General features: G+C 44.0%; 1 protein-coding gene and 1 long non-coding RNA gene across 3 annotated transcripts in view; one reads left to right on the top strand and one right to left on the bottom strand.

Moving 5' to 3' along the window:
• The window catches only part of LOC132646690 (uncharacterized), a 54,082-nt gene extending 45,642 nt beyond the window's left edge, over positions 1–8,440 (bottom strand). The window contains exons 1-4 of the long non-coding RNA XR_009584940.1: positions 8,345–8,440; positions 2,290–2,515; positions 1,538–1,658; positions 409–671 (exon numbers count right to left, since the gene is read on the bottom strand). This is a non-coding gene — a long non-coding RNA (uncharacterized LOC132646690). The remainder of the gene's footprint in view (positions 1–408; positions 672–1,537; positions 1,659–2,289; positions 2,516–8,344) is intronic.
• Positions 8,381–13,807, top strand: Tmem17 (transmembrane protein 17). 2 transcript variants are annotated; one of them, XM_021626478.2, is made up of 4 exons: positions 8,381–8,612; positions 11,754–11,857; positions 11,997–12,110; positions 13,002–13,807. In XM_021626478.2, exons 1-4 carry the CDS (start codon positions 8,513–8,515, stop codon positions 13,278–13,280), a joined length of 597 nt encoding a protein of 198 aa, XP_021482153.1. In that variant the 5' UTR covers positions 8,381–8,512; the 3' UTR covers positions 13,281–13,807. The 2 variants fall into 2 exon arrangements, with proteins under 2 accessions (XP_021482153.1, XP_060221147.1); XM_060365164.1 differs by lacking the exon at positions 8,381–8,612 and adding an exon at positions 8,923–9,402.
• The last annotated feature ends 7,423 nt before the right edge of the window (positions 13,808–21,230 follow it).

The raw sequence follows: 21,230 nt of genomic DNA, 5'->3' as shown, positions 1-21,230 counted from the left end.
AAGAAAACCGCAGGCACAGATCGGTTCTACAGCAAATTCTTTTAAGTTCTTTCTAACAAGAAAATTACCAGTCTTACACTAAGTTATCCGGAGTACAGAAAAAAAAAAAAAAAAAAAAAATTTCCAAACTTTCTATCAGGTCAGTGCAACACTGCTACAAAAATATCACACACACACAGACAGCCCAGTCTCTCTCAGCAAAACAGATGTAAAAATCCAAATGAAACATTAATCATCAAGTTCAGTAGCGCTCTTTGATTTGTTTTATGAGTATGGGTTTGTTTGTCTTCGTTTTTTTTTTTATCCCAGCTAACCCACAAATATTTGACTCTCTTATATTTGTTTAATAATAAGATTCATAACACAATAACAGAGCAGTAATTTCTGTTTTTAACCCTCTAAACTAACCTGGCTGCCTCCCAGTGCGCATCCCAGAGATACCTGCGCTTTGTAGCTTTTCCTGACCAGCTCCTCTCCTGATGTCACCTGGACCCCTTCTGTGGCTCGGTCCTCTGCTTCCTCTTCCAACTCCTCCCCTGGAGGGCAGGAAGTCCAGCCCTGTTCTCGCCCCTGCTCAGACATTGGTTGTCAAGACTCTTTATTGGCATATCAGGAGACAAGTGGGGGGCAGTGGTTTACACAACATAGAGACGGGATTCTCAGAACCAGGACTGCAATCAGATATCGGGCACAGAAATCAGCATGTGAATTACGCAATCGCCTTAAACCTACACGTGTGTAACATTCAATTCAAACTTGGTTAAAGCCGCAGAGTTCTATTTGGACTTGCACATTCTTGTGTCTGAACGCTGGGATGCTTGGCTCCAAGCAGGAAGCCCTAGGTTTGATTCCTCACACCACATAAAACTGGGCATGCTGGCATACACCTGTAATCCCGGTACTCAGGAGGAGTAGGCAGGAGCATCAGAAACACAACAAGGTCATCCTCAGCTTTGTAACATGTTTTAGCTTAGGCTACAGGAGAACCTGTCTCTAATTAACCAATGAATTAAAGCTGTTGTTGTTTGGGTTGGTATCAGAACCCACCATTGCCTTCTACAGGTCAGAACTCTGCCGCTGTGTCTCTGAGGACCGCCCCAGTGTATTGGATATGAATATGAAATGGTTAATATTTCAGATCACTGCACAGGGCAACAGGCAGTGTTGGCCACACCCACTTTCCTAAGGAGTGTTTACTGGAAAGGCTGACTTCCTCTCTTCCACACTGTCCACGGCAGGGCTGTGGCAGGGCAGTTTCCCTGAACTGGCATTTCTCGGGAGAATGCTGGGACTGTGGGTGGTCTGCATACTCGCCACAGGCTGGACCTTAGCCCAGGCCCAAGGGGCATCCCTGCTGACACCCTACTGATGAACCCTCATATGTTGAAAAAGGGGGAACGGACAATTCTGTACTAACTGAAAACAAACCTCAGTGGGAAGGGGGACCATGATCTTCTATTTTGCAAAGCAAACATCTTAAAGATCAAGAGAGTTGTGTTACTCGGCCATGGAAACACAGTAAATAACGGAAGCTCACCTGAACGCGACTGTGTTTGAGCCTCTCAATAATATTCACTTGTCCATTTCAACATTCCCACTCTCACAGCCGTGGTGGCATTGACAATCAAAACGAAACAAGTCAAGCACAGCAAAATAGGCTGTTGAAAGCAAAGTAAACTGTTAAAATAACTAAAACAGAACCACAATGAAAAACAAGCCTGGGAGCAGGGAGCAATATATCCCTATTTAGTGGGAAAGCAATATTGTATTATGATCAATAACAGGACACAGTCAATAAAATGACCATTTGCTTCTCCCAGAGTCACAATCCCACTTGACAGATCTGAGCTTTGCTTTGCTTTTCTGATGGTTTCCCTTGTCTTGAGATTTCCTGTCTCTCACGAAGTTGCCCAGGCAGCAGCTACTGTCTGAGAAGACAGGCCAATGGTGTGGTAGGCTGACACAAAGAAGCCCCCCCACACACACACACACACGGCCAGAAACAGCATTGGAAAGGGATTTTCTTCTAATAGTCAACAGGGATGGCACTGAAGGCAAAATGTTAGCTGGCCTTGAAATATCACTTAATATAGCCTAAATTTCCTCTAAGAGATCTTGCTTTCTCTGTAATTCATGGGGGCTCTTTTTATAAACCTTTGAAAAGTCCTGTAAATAGATTGATGGATTCAAAAGGCTTTTATTATCCATTAACAATGGGAGATTATAAAATTAGATTTCATATAATTTAGAGCAACATTTTTTAATGTGGGTGCTCATGAGGAATCATACCTGAAGGTCCTGAGTCCAACATTGAACTGATCTTTTACGTTTATCTATGTTCTTGAAAATGTCTTCACAGTTCACTTTAAAGCAAAACGCTGAGTGACAAAGTCACCTAAGATATTAACTGCTAAACTTAGAATCAAGTAGAGAGAATTCATATCTTTCTTATGAGTAGGAGCAATTCTAAAACCAGCTTCTTGTCACAAAAGGTACTACCAAGCAACACTGTCCCCTGTAAAGAGAAACAAAGAATCATATCAGGCGGACATTTTAATGAAAAGAAGGAAACAATGCATGTTATTAAACCTCGGTGAAATACATGAAGCAATGACTGCAGAGGAAGCATTTCTCTGAACAACACTGGTGTAAGAGCTACTAAACTGGGGACGACAGAGAGATATCTCTGGGGTTTAGAGCACTGGCTGCTCTTCCAGAAGACCCAGGTTCAGTTCCCAGCACTTACATGCTGGCTCACAACCATCTGTTACTCCAGTCTCAGGAGATCTGAGGTACTCTTCTGACCACTAAAGGCACCGGGCATACATGCGATGAACAGACATACATGTGAACAAAACACCCATACACATTAAATAAATAAAAATTTAAAGAACCGCTTCACTTTATGACTTGAGACTTAATTCATCCTGCTCATATTACTCCACGGTTTTAAGAAGACTTCACACTTGTTTTCAAATTTTAAGTGAGCAGTTGGCTTACATGATAGGAAACCCAAATTCCACAAGTCCCTTGATTCGCCGAAAGTGGATGTCTTCTTGTATAGCTCAGTACTCACAGAAATGATCACCTATAAGATGCTGTGAGCATCAACCGACAAAACAATTATTTGAGGAGGTTTTGAGCCTTCGCATCATTTGTGACGTCAATTTCCCAGCCCATACTGCTGTCCTCTCAAACCCTGCCCCTTGCTTCACCTTTACTCCTTTCTCTCAACTTTTAAATAAGATTTCTAGCCTATGAAATATATGTTCATCATAGGAAATTTGAGTAATAAAAATAGAAGGAAAACACCCATAACTTTATGAATTTCTTCCTCTGGGATTTTGACTAAATAATTACAAACTGAACAAGGTATTTTACATCTTTTTTCAATGTTAGAAGGAAAACATATTTAAGAAAATCATTTAGACTTTGCATAAATTTGGTTAATATACAGGAACTGCTTTAATGGCTGATTGCATACAAGGTCTTTACTAGGAAAGCAACAGACATGGGGCTTAGCAGGGAACGGGTTAGTTCAGAAACCAGCACCAGCATTACTTTCCCCCACATTGGGAGTTCGTTTCTTAGTAAACAGAGATGCAGATGAAAACTAGCGAGTGTGTAGAACATGTTCAGGTACGCAACCTTTGTCTCAACCGCGATAGTAAGAGGTCAGCACTCCCTGTCAGACAAGGGCTGAAGGTCATCCACAGCTCTTAGGTGGTCCTGGGAGGTTAATGGCCTTGAACCTTGTCTTCTCTGCTTCTAGGACATTCTTTCCACAACCGGCAGCCAGGCCACCTGTGTCACCATCTGCTTACCCCAGTGATGTGGTAGAGCTCTTGAAACTGTCAATCCTTCCTCTTACAAAATTCATGTCAATAATGTTGGCGGTGACATGTAGGTGTATTGAGCTTTATTTCTGTGATTATTTTGTACAGGCAGAGCCTTAATTTTTGGCTTATTTCTTTAAGGATAGAAACACTTTTTAAAATTTGTTTATGGGTATGGTTGGTTTGTCTGCATATATGTCTGAGCACTATGTGGGAGCCATTCCTGGAGCCAGAAAAAGCTGTCAGATCCCCTGGAACTGGACTTAGAAAGGTGTGTGCTGGAAATGAACCCAGATCCTCTGAAAGAGTAGCCTGGACTCTTCTCCTCTGCACCACCTCTCCAGTCCCAAGGCAGAAACACTTTCAAGGCTATTTCTACACATTATCAATTGCCTATCTCTGTCCCAAATACAATCCAATCAGCAGCACATCTGGCCTTGAGTTTCAGCGTCCCCTCTATAAAAACCTTTGTTTACTTAAGAGATGAAAAGTGATTCTTGCTTGTTCACATTTATTTTTATTTCACCTGTTTTATTTATGGGTTGTCTATTCTACAAAATGAATTTACACGTGAGCTGGCCACAGTTTTGCACTAGGGATGGGAGCTGTGGGGAAGCGATTGGGCCTTTACATCCCTTTACTCATTTGGTAGTTATCTGTCCCAAACTCTAAGCCAAACACTGTAAGAGGAAAGACTTTCAAGAATAGTAGGTAAGAGAGACAGACACACAAACACACAGTTCCAGGACGGACAGGCAGCGCTATGAGTAAAGCAGATGGGAGATTTTCTCAAGCACAGAGGGGAGCAGCTAAGTAACCTTAAGGAGGGCCTCCAAGCCAGGCTGAAGGTGCTGGGGCCTGAGCTCCACCTTGAACTGAAACAAAATTTAGCCAGCTGCTCCCAGCCACCCCTGACTAGAATTTATCTGAGGACTATGATAAGAGAAACCATAGTTTTATGTCTCCTTTACCTCCACGTGTCTCATGGGGCTGTGTCTTGAAAAAAATTTTTTTCTTTTATTATTATCATTATTATTATTTATTACAATTTATTCATTTTTTATCCTGGCTGTGGCTTCTCCCTCATCTCCTCCCATGCCCCTCCCCTGGTCCACTCATAGGGGAGGTCCTCTTCCCCTTCTATCTGACTCTAGCCTATTAGGTCTCCTGTATGTCTTCCTCTGTGGCCTGGCAAGGCTGCACCTCCCAAGGGGAGGTGATCAGAGAACCTGCCTCTGAGTTCATGGCAGAGACAGCCTCTGTTCCCCTTACCAGGGAACCCACTTGGAGACTGAGTTTATGGGCTACAACTGAGCCGAGGTTTTAGGTCCATTCATGGTTGTTGGTTGGGGTATCAGTCTCTGCAGGTTCCAGTTTTGTTTTTGTTTTTGTTTTTGGGGGAGGGAGCTCTGTTGGTCTCCTTTTGGAGCTTTTTAAAATTACTTTTAAAAACTAACTACAAAGCTGCTTCCTTCCATTTCTTCCTCTTTACATTCATATACGTTACTTTTCCTTTTGATTGTGTGACCTGGAGCTCCTGGAAAAGCCATGCTTTGGTTAAGGATTGTGAACCTGTGTGATTGTGAGGTGGGTTGTTGCAGATTAAAAGCCAAAATTAACTTGGGCTAGCTTTAGTCTCCCTGTGTCTGTGTCCACTAGCCACTCGCCTCTGTATCTGAGCTAACATTCTTTTAACTACCAGGAAAAGCCTTTGGAACCTGTCAGTTTAGCCGACTGGCTTTCACCAATCCACCAGCCCACCAGCTGAGAATGCCCTCAGACAGCAGTTGAGACTGTGGTGGAGTTGACCCTTTGACCCTGCTTTGCTGTAGCCTGCCTAGCTGACAGCCCCACTAGTGTATTTAGTAAATGCATCGATTTACGGCTCTCCTGCCTTCTCCCCTAATACAAATTCATATTGCCACTCGGATGCCACACATCACTAGGATGACCTGAATCCATGTTCCCAGGCTATAGGCACTCATATTTACCTCAGAATAAATTCTTTCTCACTCCCTTGGGAATCACAGCTGTGTTTAATGATGAAAATTGTAAACACTAAACTGCTTTTCATGCTTTTAAATTTTTGAAATTGGACTTATTCATTTTATGTGTATTGAGCCTGAATTTTTGCTTGTTTACTACATATGTGCTTGGTGCGCTCGGAGGCCAGAAAAGGGTATGTGGTAGAGCTATGGGTGGTTGTGGGTCACACCCGGAACCTGGGTCCTCTGCAGCAGTGAGGGCTGGTAACTGCTGAGACGTCCCGGCCCACCACCTTTACCACAAAGATCACCACACTTACATTTCAAAGAAAGAATCACTAGAAGAATGGAGCGAACATGTAGGTAAAGCAGGCGGAGTCCACGGTCAGCTGGTGAATTTGGTAAAGTCTGGGAAAGTGTTGGCAGAGCCTAATAAACCTCAGCTCTGACTGACTGAGCGCCTCCACTCCCCGGGTCACGCTCGACAGAAACGTGTGCGTGCGTCACCAACAGGCATTTTCACCAAGCGTCACACCAGCCGTGCCTGCTCCCAAGTAGAAAGCACGCAGATGCCCATCAGCACCAGAGAAGCTTGATACGATCATAAATGGAAGAAAATTCATAAGAAATGTTGTCGGTAAAGAATCGGATTTCTTTTTAAACTTGTACTGTGCCGTCACCTACTCTAAAGTGTAGGGCAGGCCACTGCTCCGTTGGCCACTGACTGCGGCGGCGAAGGCGGAACTCCAGCAGATGCTGGTAAGGCTGAGCCAGCTGGTCCTAACACATCCAGGCTGGGCTCTTCTTTATTGTAAAAGGAACTTTCGTTCGCCTGTTGCACTTGTGGTCCCGGAGGCTTACTGCCTGTCTGCTAACCTAGGCCTAGTCCTGGAAGCTTCTACCCTAGAGTGTTTTCAGCTCTGAGACCTACTGCTGAATAAGCTCACCCTTTCTTGTTCTTACTGAGCTCAGCTGGCTGGTTCAACTCAGCTCTTCCGACTCAAACTCCTCTCCCAGCCGAGGGAGAATCATGCTTTTCTCTTGGCCTCTGAATTGCTCTGCTTGGCCTCAAACTAACTCAAGCAGTCTGCTCTAACCTCCAGGCTCCTCAATCTCTGGTTCATTTGTTCTTCACCTGAGTTCTCTCTGCAACCGATCTATTAATGTCCTCGTAAAAAACTGCTGCCTTCCTTGGGTGTGGGCTTTTGCCAGGCAGATCGCACAGAGATTGCACAGACCTAGTGTTCTATGTTGCTTCTGGGTTGCCTAGCAACATATGATGTCATCATGTGTCACCTTTGGCTACCTGGGAGGCGTGGTTAAGCTGCTCCTTAGAAGGATCAACCTGTTTCTGTTTTCTCCTTCTTCCAATATCCGTCCCATTTGTCTTTGTGAGTGAGGATTGATCATCTTACCCAGGAATCTCCTTGTTTATCTTCTTTAGATGTACAGATTTTACTATGTTTATCATATATTATAGGTCTAGTATCCACTTACACCGTGTGTGTCTTTCTGCTTCTGGGATACCTCACTCAGGATGATCTTTTCTAGATCCCACCACAATGCAGCCCGTCCTGGTGAGACCTGATAGGTTAGGGTCAGATGGAAGGGGAGGAGGACCTCCCCTATCAGTGGACTTGGAGAGAGGAATGGGAGGAGATGAGGGAGGGAGGGGGCTATAGCTGGATACAAAGTGAATAAACTGTAATAATATCAAAAATAAAAATTGAATTAAAAAAAGATCAACCTACCACCTTGTAGCTTTCTTGCCCTCTTACTCTCTCCCTCTCCTCTCTCTGCCTGGACATCCCCTCCCTTCCCCCTATCATGCCTCACTCCTCTCTTCATCTCCATCTCATAAACCTCTTGTAAAATCTGTGCATATCATCATTTCATTGGTCTTAACACCTAGGTCTTTGGATAGGCTCTCTTGCCAGAACAGCCATGTTCTGAATTAACATTCCTCTATACTTTATATGTTTAGTACACTTCATGGTTTTGTTTGGTTGGTTGGTCTGGTTTTGTTTTATGTTTTTGGAAGATTTGGCAAAGTAACCCAAGCTGACCTCAAACTGGAGATCCTCCTGTCTCTGCCTCAGTATTAAAAATGATACAGCTTAAGAGAAAGCAGGAAAAGGCTGGTTTTGAAGTTTTTCACTCTCCCATATTCCAGAAAGAACTGCTCTCAATACCTCGAGTTATTTTCTTCTCTTCTGAAACAGATACCCTTGGTTCATCTACCCTCGCCTTGCTCCAGACTTTATACACCCATAGAAAAGAAGCTACTGGTTCAAGATCTGTGTTCCTTTTTCATTTCCCTCTAGAAATCGCACACCAACCTACAGACAAACTGCCCTGTTTGAGAACTTCTTGTGGCTCGGCCACAAGGCTTATTGCTCAACGGCTTATTGCTCAGGATTCTTTTAAGACGGAGCGGTTTAAAGGCAAGGCTAACGATACTGCCATTTGCAGCACCACTAGGCCACATTCTGCTGCGGGCCCAGTTGCCTCTGCTGTGCTCACCAGGGGAAGAAGCCTGGGGAGGCTTGGGCACCGGCCGGAACGCTCACGCGCTAGCTCCCGCCCAGCTCCCTAGCGGCTGGCGCAGGCCGGTTGCCGGGGTAACCGCGACGCATCGCTGCGCCCGCAAACCAGCCGGGTTGTGAGGGACCAGGCCCGGGCAGCCCAGCCATGGAGCTGCCGGACCCTCTTCGTCAGCGCCTGAGTAACTTGAGCCTTACGATGTTCGGCGACGCCATCCGCACCGGGCCGGAGTCCATCGAGGCGGCGGGTGAGTGGCGAGGCCGCGCAGGCCCTCGCGGGGGTGTGGCCGCGGGCGGCCTCAGGCCTTGCCCGGGAGAAAAATGGCGCCTTCGGCTTCGGCTGCCGCCGCGGCTGCGTCCCGGGGAAGAAGGCTGCGGCCCTGCGGCGGGCCCGGGCGGCCGGGAGCCTCGGCCGCCGCAGCCGGTGGCGCTGTCGCCGAGCGGATTGGCTTGTAGAGCAGGATCTCTGTCTGCCCGCCACCGGCCTCCTCCGCCTTCCCTTCGGGATGGCCGCCCGGCCTTCCAGCCTGGGGAGAGCCTGCAAGGCCGCGCCTTCCCCGCTCCCGCCCTGCGCAACAGCTTTACCGGGTCAAAACCCCTCCTAGCAGAGCAAGCGTGGTCCGCACCAGCCAGAGTATTGAAAAAACACAACAAAACACAAGTTGAGGGGGTTGGTTGGTTGGTTTGTTCCTTCCTCACTGAATGAGTCTTTTTAAAGCCACTGTCCACTGGACTGGCCGCTGCCAAACTCCTAAGGCCTTCCCCTGCCGGTTCCCGCTTTTGAAGAGAGAGCCTTATCAGGCGCTAAAATCTGATGATCCAGGGCCATGGAGTCAGAGGGCAGTTCCCGAAAAGGATGGACTTTTTTTCTGTAGTTCTATATGCTGCAGAGCCCCGGGGGCGGCCTTAGTAATAGCATGGACACCGGTAGAACTTGTAAAAACACTGGAGCTAGGACCTCATAGCGTTTTCATACAGCTTTCCCAACCGTTCAAACGTGAGAAAAGCTGATTTAAGTTCACTGACTCTACAAGACAGGTAATTAGTGGTCAGTAAAACTCGTTTGACCAATTATATAATGCTTTAATTTTATGTCATTATAGAACTCAACTGGAACTTTTTGTAAATTTTAATGAATTCACACCTTGCGCCTCATATTTCATTTACATTTTGGCCATATTTTTTAGCTGTGTGAGTTTGATGTGTTGAAGTATGGACATAATACTACATGAAATGAAAAAGCAGTTATTATGCCTGAGCTGTATCCCCATAGCTTTTAAACAAACAACAACGTTAATTTTGTCACAGTGCAATCCAGAAGTGCTTGGATCGTCCTTAAATTTGCTATGTGGTCCATATCTCAGGGATAATTTAAGAAATAAGGCAAGCAAAAGCAGACCACAATAGAAAACTTAAAGGAAATGTTTGCTTCTAGAGACCACGATTGTTTTAAAAGCATTAACTGTCAATTAAAAAAAAAAAAAAAAAAACTAAGCAGAGAAAAACAAAAGATTCCAAATAATTTATGTTAATATCTTTCTAAACTCTTACATTTAGAGCAACTTAAAATGAGAATGTAGTTAAATGTATAATTATTTTTTAGGGCTCAAAATTTAAAATCAAATTCTTTTTGAGGGACCTTTTTCTTATACAAAAGCAAAAGATATTGGGTAATCCACCTGATAAACGGAACTTGTGTGTCACAAATGGCTACATGTCTGACAGCTTGCTTCTGAAAATGTGTTCTCTCTGCTCATGCGCTTGGTAATCACCAGGTATAAAGCAAGATTCTGAATGGAAATAGAGTGTAAATCTGTTCCTACACTGAGACTGTGTCTACGAGTAAGAAAAGGAAATGGCACTGTTTGTTGTACCCATTGAGCGATCAAGGCACACCAGTGAGAGTGAAGGACCTCCCACAATCATGGCTCCAGGGATGATAAATGAGTGCTTGGAAAGATGAAATCATGTGTCCCAACCCTGGCACCGGGAAGCTCTTGGCTTCTGCCTTAGTTGGGGTTTCTATTGCTGTGAGGTGACACCATTACCTCAGCAACTCTTACAACAGAAAGCATTTAAGTGGACTGTTTTTCGGGTTCAGGGTTTAGCCCATTCTCTTCATGGTGGGAAGTATGGCAGTCTGTAGGCAAACATGGTGCTGGGGAGGTGGCTGAAAATTCCACATCCGGATTAGCCGGCAGCAGGAAGAGAAAGTGACACGCGGCCTGGCTTGAGTCCTTAACACCCCACAGCCCACCCCCACTGACACACTTCCTCCCACAGGCCACACCTCCTGTGAGCCTGGGGGGGCATCTTCATTCAAACCGCCACAGCTTCTAAAGCTCGGGCTCTCTTCCGCACATCATGCTGTATCTTAGATGAAAAGCATCTGGTTCTTTGCCAGCGCTTCTTTTGTGTTTTTAATTTGGTGTGTGTGAATGTGTCCCTGCACGTATGTATGTGTACTACATGAATGGCTCATGCCCACAGAGGCCACAAGAGGGCACCAGATCTCCTGGAACTGGAGGTGCAGTGGTTATGAGCCTCTGTGTAGGTGCCGGGAACTGAACTCAGTCTTCTGCAAGAACAGGAAGTGCTCTTGACCACTGAGCCATCTGTCCAGCCCTAACCAGCACTTCTACACAGCTGAGCGTAGAGGGGAAGATTTCTACTGCACTGGGAGAATGCGGTCAAGGAGAGGTTGTAGGGAATGGGGGAGGTTGTGTAACGGGAATGTATAGGGTTAGGATTTGCTGAAGGGGGCGTTTTAAAGAGCTAACCTATAAGAGATTCATTTGTATTCATTTTATAATTTTTTTATGGAGACCCTAAAAGAGGCAACAATAATTGTTCAATAAAATTTCATATTCACATTCCTTTTTTGGGTTTTTTGTTTGTTTGTTTTTGTTTGTGTGTTTAAGACAAGGTCAGATATGTAGGTCTGACTGGCCTCAAATTGACTATTTCCCTGCCTCGGCCTCTGAGGAGATCACAAGACTGCACCACCATGCCAGCTGATTGTTCCTTTCTCTCCCTCTTTTTTCTTGTCTTGCTATGTAGACAGGCTAGCCCCAAGCTCACAGCGATCCACCATCTCCAAGTGTCATAACTAAAGGCATGTGCCACCATGTCCTGCTTGATAGCCCATACTTAATCCAAACCTCTAGTTTGAAAAAAATGTCAGCAGACAAATAATTGGAGAATATGAAGGATAGCCCCAGGTAACCTTTGAGGTAAAAGGTATTTGAATGAATATACTTTGTACTGCTAATAAGTATAAATAGGCCTAAAATGTGGAGCCTTAGTGATCCAGTGTTGGTGCTCAGGAGTACCAGCTTTGACGGCACTGGCTAGGATTGAACTGTGTCGCTCTCCTACTTCCTCTGCAGATAATGAAATGGTCTCCAGCTTGCCGCTGCAGATGTCACTCTATTTTAACTCTTACTTCTTCCCGCTGTGGTGGGTGAGCTGCATTACGATGCTTCACCTGAAGGTGAGTCCACGTCATTCCCCTGCCCTTTCTCCCTTCTGCACATCCCCAGGGAAGGCTCTCAAGACCCTCTCCTGCACCCCCACCCCTGTACATATGACTTGACGAAAGGCTTAACACATGCTTTGCCTTTTCTTTCTAGTACTCAGTCCTGCCCGATTACTACAAATTCATTGTGATCACTGTCGTCATCCTCATCACCTTGATTGAAGCTATCCGGTTGTACCTGGGCTGCATGGGTAACCTGCAGGAGAAGGTGGGCTCCCCCTTCCTTTCAGGGCTCTGCCAAAGAGAGTTAAGGTCTTCGTGCAAGTAAAGCAATGGCCGGTCTGGAAGGGGCAGCAGCCTGGCTTTAAGGGTCAGCTCCAACTTGAAGATTTCTGTCAGGGCTGATTTTTTTTGAGCTCTGGTGCCTTCATATACTAGATGAGGAAATCAAACCTTGACGTGTTTACTGAGATGAAGGAAATGAGTCCTATGAAGTATCTAAACATAATAGACTCTTACTGATTGGTCTTGACAGTATCTGGTCAACAGCAGAGGAGAGTCAACAAGAGTGGGAGAGGACAAGTGAGGGTCATAGGGGCGAACATGATCACAGTACATTCTGTACATGGATGTAGTTGTAAACAAGGGTCAATATAATGTCTGTTTGGAGCCTTAAGAAGAATTATAAATTCGTGTTCAGTGCCAGCTCCGTGTTTTCATCATTTTGCCAAAGTATAAATAGTTCTGTGGTTTGCGAGGCCCTTCATAATAGGCCCTGCCCAGCACATCTTATTGTTTTCCTTGCCATTTCTTAAGCCAGCCAGCCACGCCAGGCTGATGTGCTGACTCCTGCCATGCAGGAGCAGCCAGGTGGGCTGGCTCCCTTGTGGACACCCTTGACGCCTCCCTTTCACTCGATGTCTGCAGCAGTGACTGTACCTCTCAGTGTTGCATTCCGTCATTCTCCAGTCTGAGCCGCTTCACTCTGAATTAGTTTTCTCATCTGGACGTCTCTAAGGACAAGGACTATGGCTTACTCTTGAGTTACTCATAGAGCCCATACTGTTGGCTTTATGGAGTGCTAAATGCCTGTCAGATGTATACCAAAAATAAAAGTGTATTTTACTCATCTTACAAATCTTGATGTCTGTCACTGCAGGTTCCGGAGTTGGCTGGCTTTTGGCTTCTGAGCCTTCTACTACAGTTGCCCTTAATCCTTTTCTTGCTCCTTAATGAGGGCCTAAAGAATCTGCCCTTGGAAAAAGCAATACATATCATCTTCACTGTCTTCCTTACTTTCCAAGTCATCTCAGCATTTCTGACCCTGAAGAAAATGGTCAATCAGCTGGCAGCGCGTTTCCACCTCCAGGACTTTGATCGACTGTCTGCTAACAGTTCCACTGCGAGGAGGATGAGGCGGAATACCGAAGATCTCTGAGCCGGCACTGATGAGTAACATCTGAGACACCAAGAGACTGACAGGACGTCTGAGGTCAGGCCTGAGAAATGGAACAGTTGCTCTGGGCTGACCCTCTGGCTCAGGAATTTCCATGGAGGCGATGCCGAGACTGAGGCTGAGGCAGTGTCCAGCAGACCTCGCTTAACATTGACTTTGCAGGTGCGTGTCCGTAAGTCTGTTAGAAGCTGTAATCCACCGCCTTTTCTGTAATGTTCGGAGTTATAATCTGCAGCTAGAAATGTGCGGCATTTCAGGGAAAGTCAGCTCTGTCCCGCGGACTCACTGGGTGTCTCGGCACTCCAGGACATTGCCCAGCCCAGGCCAACAGAAATCAAACTCCCTGGTATTCTTGTGAACTCTGTTTCATTTTGCACTTGTTTTGGCATTGTTGTCCTATTGTTATAGAATAAGAAGGTGGGAAGGAGTTGGGAAAGAAGACAAAGCATGCAAAATAATGTGGTATAAAGAAAAATTAATTAAAAAAGTAAAGTGTAACTTCTTTTAAACTCGTCCATTCTTTATGGCTGTTCTGGGTTTCTTGGAGCACATAGCAGTGCTTGATGATCAGCGTGCTCATGCATTAGGTGGTATTTTTAAGCGAGATGAAATTTGGGGTATGCTAGTACTCAATTTTAATCTCTTCAGTTGTGCTTGCGAGAAGGAGGTATGCTGTGGTACTCAGGGAGTTTCTGCTGAGATGAGGCAGGCAGAAATAGTATGGTATTTAAGGGATATTTTCTCATGAAGATCTTTTAAGTGTTATTAAACCATGTTCAGTATTTGGTGGCACATAAACTATTTTTTACCATAAATCTTAAACTATTTATATTAAAATATCAGCAACCTGTCATACATGTCTGTGCAGTTTTTTGAGCTATGAGGTTTGTGGGAATGTTTGAGTTATGTGCACGGGTGTTTTGCCTGCATGTATGCCTGTGTGCCACACGCATGCCTGGTGCCCATGGAAGCCAGAAGGAGGTGTTCGGTCCCCTGAAACTAGTTACCGAAGGTTGTGAGCCACCAGTGAGGGGTGTGGGTCAGAGTTGGGTTCTCAGAAAAACAGCCAGTGCTCTCCCCCGAGCCACCTCTCCAGCCCCGTGAGTTGGTTTTAATTGGAGCTGTAACCTGAAAGACCCTAGCGTGAGCGGGCAGCGGTAGGCTCTCATTACTAGGTCATTTGTACTCACTAACATCACGCAGCTCTTAGACTCGCATGTGAAGTCTGGTTTGCAGACAGTGGTTCCCTGTTTTCACACAGTGACAGCTGAGATTGAGGGCTGAGACAGCAGGGGCCGCTCGTGATCCTGCCTGAGCATGTTCCCTTGGGAAGAAAAGGAACCTATTGAAGGAAATTTGGTTAAAAAACATAGATTTCCTGGGTATATACACACATTATTTTTAAATATTTATTTGAATTATCTTAAAGATAGTTTTCCCTTCAGGCTTTTTTCTGTCCTATAAGGAAATAGGCCTTTATAGGTAATACGCGTCTCACTGAGAGAATAGCTATACTACATTAACAGTTCTTTCCTGTTTTTAGACAAGGTCTTACCTGGCAGCCCTAGCTGGCCTGGAACTCCCTGTGTGGACCAGGCTGGCTTCAAACTCAGAGATCCACCTGCCCCCGCCTCTTGAGAGCTGGGATTAAAGGTGTGCCTCTCTACGCCAGCCTCTAGTTATGTTACTTCAGTTCATGCTCATCATAGGATTTCCTTGATTTTCCTTATTAATTCTTATGCTGCTTACTTTTTAAAAAAATGTCTGACCTTATTTTGCCTGGCCAAACTACAACTCCTCAAATACAAGAGTTCATAGACAAGATGGCTTCTCAGTCTTCAGGGGTATGATCTGGGAGGTCAAACGTTTGCACAATAACCCACAGACAAAGTCAGAAAACGTAATTATTAGGGAAGTGCAGCGAGCCTTCACGTGCTTCATGGTGAGTCCTTGCGACCTCCCCTCTGTGTCCAAGCCTTCACACCTGCGTCTTCCTGCTGTAGCATTCACTCCCACACCCTGGAGGGAGGGGTAGATGTGACATGAGAGGCACTGCACACTCCCCTTGTCTGTACAGGCAGGAAGCTTACTATCTGCTGGGAAGCACTGATAAGCAAATCAGTGCTCTGACACCGTGGGCGGGGCACCACGGTTTATGGAGGAGCCATGCCCCAAGGGGTAGGAATCTGGAGACTAGGGGATACTGTATTCAGCATCAAGAAAAGGGCTAATAATAGCATTGTTCTGTGGCTTTTTTCCATGGCTTCAGGGAAGTAGCTTTGAAATGGACATCTAGATGCTGCTTTTGCTAAAAAGCATTGCCTCCTCACTTGCACCACAGGGCTAACAGCACAGAGCTGTCATTGTCCTCACCCTGTAGCTCCACAGGACAGACCCACCTCTCCCACCACGGGACCATCATCCTCAGGGTGAGACTGCTTCCTGCGCACAGGCCTGCAGCAAGCACCCTGGTCCCTTGAGGGCGACCGGTTAATAGATTAAGAGATCGTGGAGCACCCTGCAGGACTGCAGCTGAATGGTGCATCAGGCAGGCAGGATGGTGCCTTGGCCAGGACTGCTGGATTATGCAAACCTCTCACCCTCTACCTAAATCCAGTGCATGGCAATACCCGCAAGATGGACTTGGGGTCACTGACCCCTTTATCTCTCCTTCCCAGTAGGGGGCCCATTGAATGCATCTTTTCACAGTGCCAGAACGTGGGGATCAGTAGCTAGGCAGACCTGTTAGGACTGTGGGGGCCCAGGCTTTTGTGCTAAAAACTCTCTCACCAAGGTTAGCAAACAACCAGGTGGAAGGGGGCCTTTGAGCAGTAGCCACTAGTAGCCAGTTGGAGAATGAGGGCGAGGATGGAATGGATGGTCTCGCGTGGCCTCTGGAGACTCATCTTTCCTTTTGACCAGGACTCAAATTCTTCTGTCACATTTGGTGAGGCAGATGTGTTTAGACTCTTCTGCCCTTGGTAACTTCACCCCAATCAGTTACTTTTGGCCTTGCCTTTTCCTTGCCAGCCTTGAGGCTTTTTTGAGCTGTTTGGGTTTTTTTTTTTTTTTTTTTTTTTTTTTTAACTAATTCACATTTCTGAGGTTTGTCTGACAATATGTCCAGGTTCTTTATGTTTGGGGCTCTTTTGAGCCATTTGGGTGACTGCTATTTCTCTGATGGCACCCTTTTTAGCCAATGGGGATTCTGTTAAACTTTCCATTCCTCTGACATTTCTCTGAAAAGTCTGTGTTAGGGAACTCTTTTGAGCAAATCTGGATTCACCTGAACTTTCAGGCAGTTTTTCAGGGAAGCTCAAATTCTTTTAATTTTATATTGGTAATTAGGGAAGGGATATAAGGTACCGACCAGGGTGTCTAGAAGATGTCCCCTGTATTTGTGTAAGCATGGGGAAGCTACCTGTACAATCTGAACACATCTAGCTAAGCATGCATTCTGAACCAACAGAATCATTTTATATGACACTTTTGTGTATCAGTCTATTGGTCTGTGTCGATGATGGTGGCTTAAGAGAGGCAGAAAATCTGAAAGCTACAGTAACGATTCCAAACAGTGATTTAGCTGCCTGACGGTTCTTGGACTCTAAGCAAAGAGGGAAATGTTCCCTCTGGCCCTCTCTGGATGACTCAGGGTGACTAGACTAGGGTTTTAACAGAGGTATCATGGGTATGTGGCCCCACAACATCCAGAAGCCACCTGAGCAATCATGTAAGACCACACTCTGCCCTGAATTGGTGGAAACTCCGGTAGACCATCCAAGAAGTCCACATAAGGTCGGTCCCCCCAACCTTGAGCTACTGTATATGCCTTGGGATGGGGCTTTCTACAAGATAAGAGGAGCTATCTGTCCACTGGGACCTTCTAAGAAAGGAGCTAGTAATGTCAATTTTGGTATCTTGCAAAACCAAACATAACAACAACAAAAAATAAAATAAAACATGTCCCTGTGCACCCCATTCCTGGTCCACAGTTCAGCCCCCATTCCTGGAGGCCTGCTGCCAGCCAGGAGAGACAGACAGGTGACACCTGCAGCCTCCTGCCTGCTGGGTGCCCCTGGGTAACCCAACAGTGACAAGCTATGCCCTCTGAGCTCCATTCCTGGCACACAGCTCTGCCTGAATCCCTGGGGGCTACTGCCAGCAGGGACCACTGGGTAAGACTCTCCCCCACCCCTAGCACCCCTGAAACATCCTCAACAGAAGTAAGCCTCACCTGTTCCCTAGAACTCCACTTTCTGGACTGCAGCTTGGGCAACATTACCAGAGGTCTACCAACACCAAAGATAACCAGAAGGCTGAAAGTCGTTGTGTGAACACAGTCAACAAGAGCCAGGGCAACACCGCACCACTGACACCCAACCATCCTACTACAACAGGCCCAGTACAGCCTAACACAGCTGACGCACAAGAAAATGACCTCAAATCCAATCCTGTGAAGATGACAGGGGCCTTTAAAGAAGAAATGAATAAGCACCTTAAAGAAATACAGGAAAATACAATCAAGAAGGTAATGGAAATTAATAAAACAGTTCAAGCCCTGAAAATGGAAATAGAAGTAATAAAGAAAACACAAACTGAGGGGATCCTAGAGAAAGGCATCCTAGGTAAGAGAAAGGAAACTACAGACACAAGCATCACCAACAGAATACAAGAGATAAAAGAGAGAGTCTCAGGCATAGAAGATACAATAGAAGAACATCAATCGGAGAAAATATCAAATCTAAAAAGTTTCTAACACAAAACATCCAGGTAATTAGGGACACTATGAAAAGACCAAACAATAGGAATAGAAGGAGAAGATTCCTGCTCGAAGGCCCAAAAAATATTTTCAACAAAAATCACAAAAGAAAATTTTCTTAACCTAAAGAAAAAGATCCTTATAAATGTACCAGAAGCTTACAGAACACCAAATAGATTGAACCAAAAAAGAAAGTCCTCCTGCCACATAATAACCAGAACACCAGATATACAGAACAAAGAAAAATAAATAAATAAAAGCTGCAAAGAAAAAAAAGGCCAAGACACATATAAAGGCAGACATATTACAATTACATCAGACTTCTCAGTGGAGACTTTGAAAATGAGACGGGCCTAGGCAGATGTCTTGCAATCTCTAAGAGACCACAGATGCAGCCTAGATTGGTATACCCAGCAAAACTTTCAATCAACATCGATGAAGAAAACAAGATAGTTCATGACAAAGCCAAATGTAAACAATTTCTTTCCACAAGTCTAGCCCTACCAAGGATACTGGAAGGAAAACTCCAACACAAGGCAGTTAACTATAGCGAAGAATAAATAGAAAATAATTTCATACCAGCGAAACCAAAAATGGGAAGTGTACAAGACACACATACACTCTACCACCACCAACATCAAAATTATAGGAATCAGCAATCATTGGCGATTAATATCTCTCAATATCAATGGACTCCATTTCCCCATAAAAATACACAACCTAACAGAATGGATGTGAAAACAAGATCCATCATTCAGCTGCTTATAAGAAATACACCTCAGCAACAAAGAGAGACATTACCTCAGAGTAAATGGTTGGAAAAAGATTTCCCAAGTAAATGGACCCAAGAAGCAACATGGAGTAGCCATTCTAATTTCTAACAAAATAGTTTCAACCAAAATTATTCAAAAAAGATGGGGAAGGATACTCATATTTATCAAAGGAAAAATCCATCAAAATGATATGTCAGTTTTAAATATCTAAGTTCCAAATGTGAGGATACCTACATTTTTAAGAGAAACATTACTAAAGCTTAAACCATATATGTCAATAGTAGGAGATTTCAACACCCTACTCTCATGAATGGGCAGGTTATCCAGATAGAAACTAAACAGAAAAATAATGAAACTAACTTATGAATCAAACGGAACTAACAGATATTTACATAACATTTCATCCAAACACAAAAGTATGTACCTTCTTCTCAGCACCTCATGGAACCTCCTCCAAAATTGGCCATATACTCAGACACAAAGCAAGTCTCAACAGAAACAAAACAAAACAAAATTGAAATAGCCCCCTCGCCCCATATCTTATCAAGCCACCATGGATTAAAGTTAACTTCAACAACAACAGAAACAACAAAAAGCCTACAAACTCATGTAAACTGAACAACTCTATATTCAATTACTAATGAGTCAAGAAAGAAATAAAGAGGGAATTAAAGGCTCTCTAGAATTCAATGAAAATGAATGCACAACATACCCAAACTTAATGGGACATAATGAAAGCTGTGCTTAGAGGAAAGTCCATAGCACTGAGGACATTCATAAAGAACTTGGAGAGATCTCATATTAGCAATTTAAAAGCACACTTGAAAGCTCTAGAACAAAAAGAAGCAAACACACCCAAGAAGAGTAAACAGCAGGAAATAATCAACTCAGGGCTAAAATAAAAAAATTAGAAACAAAGAGAACTACATAAACAATCACCAAAACTACGATCTGGTTCTTTGAGAAAATCAACAAGATAGACAATCCTTTAGCCAAACTAACTAAAAGGCAGAGTGACAATACCCAAATTAACAAAATTAGAGATGAAAAAGGAGACATAACAACAGACACTGAAGAAATCCAAAGAATCATTAGGTCTTACTTCAAAAGCCTGTAGTCCACAAAATTGGAAAATCGAAACAAAATGGATGATTTTCTTCATAGATACCACTTGCCATAATCCAGTAGGTTTCATTCCAAGGATGCAGGGATGGTTGAATATATGACCATCAATGTAATATACCATATAAACAAACTGAAAAAGGAGAAGAAAACATGATCATCTGATTAGATGCTAAAAAATGCCTTTTAAAAAAATCCAATGACCTTCATGTTAAAAGTCTTTGAGAGATCAGGAATACAATGTGCATACCTAAGCACAATCAAGGCACTATACAGCAAGCCAATAGCCAACATCAAATTAAATGGAGAGAAACTTAAAGCTACTCAACAAAACTCAGGGATAAGACAAGGCTGTCCACTCTGTATCTATTCAACATAATACTTGAAGTTCTAGCTAGAGCAATAAGACAATTAAAAGAGATCAAGGGGATACAAGTTGGAAAGGAAGAAGTCAAAATATCACTTTTCAAAGATGATATGATAGTATACATAAGTGACCCCCAAAATTCAACCAGAAAAATCCTCCAACTAATAAACACCTTAAGCAAAGTGGCTAGATACAAAGTTAACTCAAAAAAATCAGTAGCCCTCCTTTATACAAGTGACAAATAGGCTGAGAAAGCAATTAGGGAAACAACACCCTTCACAATAGTCACAAATAATATAAATTATCTTGGTGTAACTCTGACCAAGCAAGTGAAAGACCTGTGTAACAAGAACTTCAAGTCTCTGAAGAAAGAAACCAAAGAAGATATCAGAAGATGGAAAGATCTCCCATGATCATGGATTGGTAGGATTAACATTGTAAAAATGCCCATATTACCAAAAAAGCAATCAACAGATTCAATACAAACCCCATCAAAATTCCAACACAATCTTTTACAGACCTTGAAAAAGAAATCCTCGACTTCATATGGAAAAGTTAAAAACCCAGGATAGGTAAAACAGTCCTGTACAATAAAAGAACTGGAGGTAGCTATAACACTGTTTTCAAGCTCTAATACAGGGCGATATTAATAAAAACAGCATGGTGTTGGCATAAAAACAGACAGGTTGATTAATAAAATAGAATTGAAGACCCAGAAATATACCCACTCTCCTATGATTTTTTACCAAGAATCCAATACCATACAATGAAATGAAGAAAGTATTTTCTAAAATGATTCTTATCTAACTGGATGTCTGCATGTAGAATATATTCATATTTATCACTCTGCACAAAACTCAAGCCCAAGTGGATCAAAGACCTCAACATAAAACTGGGATACACTAAATCTA

The sequence above is a fragment of the Meriones unguiculatus genome, chromosome 12 (genome assembly GCF_030254825.1).
Source record: "Meriones unguiculatus strain TT.TT164.6M chromosome 12, Bangor_MerUng_6.1, whole genome shotgun sequence".
Lineage (NCBI taxonomy): Eukaryota > Metazoa > Chordata > Mammalia > Rodentia > Muridae > Meriones > Meriones unguiculatus.
Note: the sequence above shows the minus strand (reverse complement) of the source record. Positions and strands in the feature narration are given on the sequence as shown.

What these genes read in the sequence shown, in the direction of transcription:
- Tmem17 (XM_021626478.2), top strand. Translation starts at nt 8,513, where the DNA reads ATGGAGCTGCCGGACCCTCTTCGTCAGCGCCTGAGTAACTTGAGCCTT. An exon ending in GGAGTCCATCGAGGCGGCGG is followed by an intron (nt 8,613 to 11,753) that starts GTGAGTGGCGAG and finishes CTTCCTCTGCAG; the next exon opens with ATAATGAAATGGTCTCCAGC. An exon ending in TTACGATGCTTCACCTGAAG is followed by an intron (nt 11,858 to 11,996) that starts GTGAGTCCACGT and finishes TTTTCTTTCTAG; the next exon opens with TACTCAGTCCTGCCCGATTA.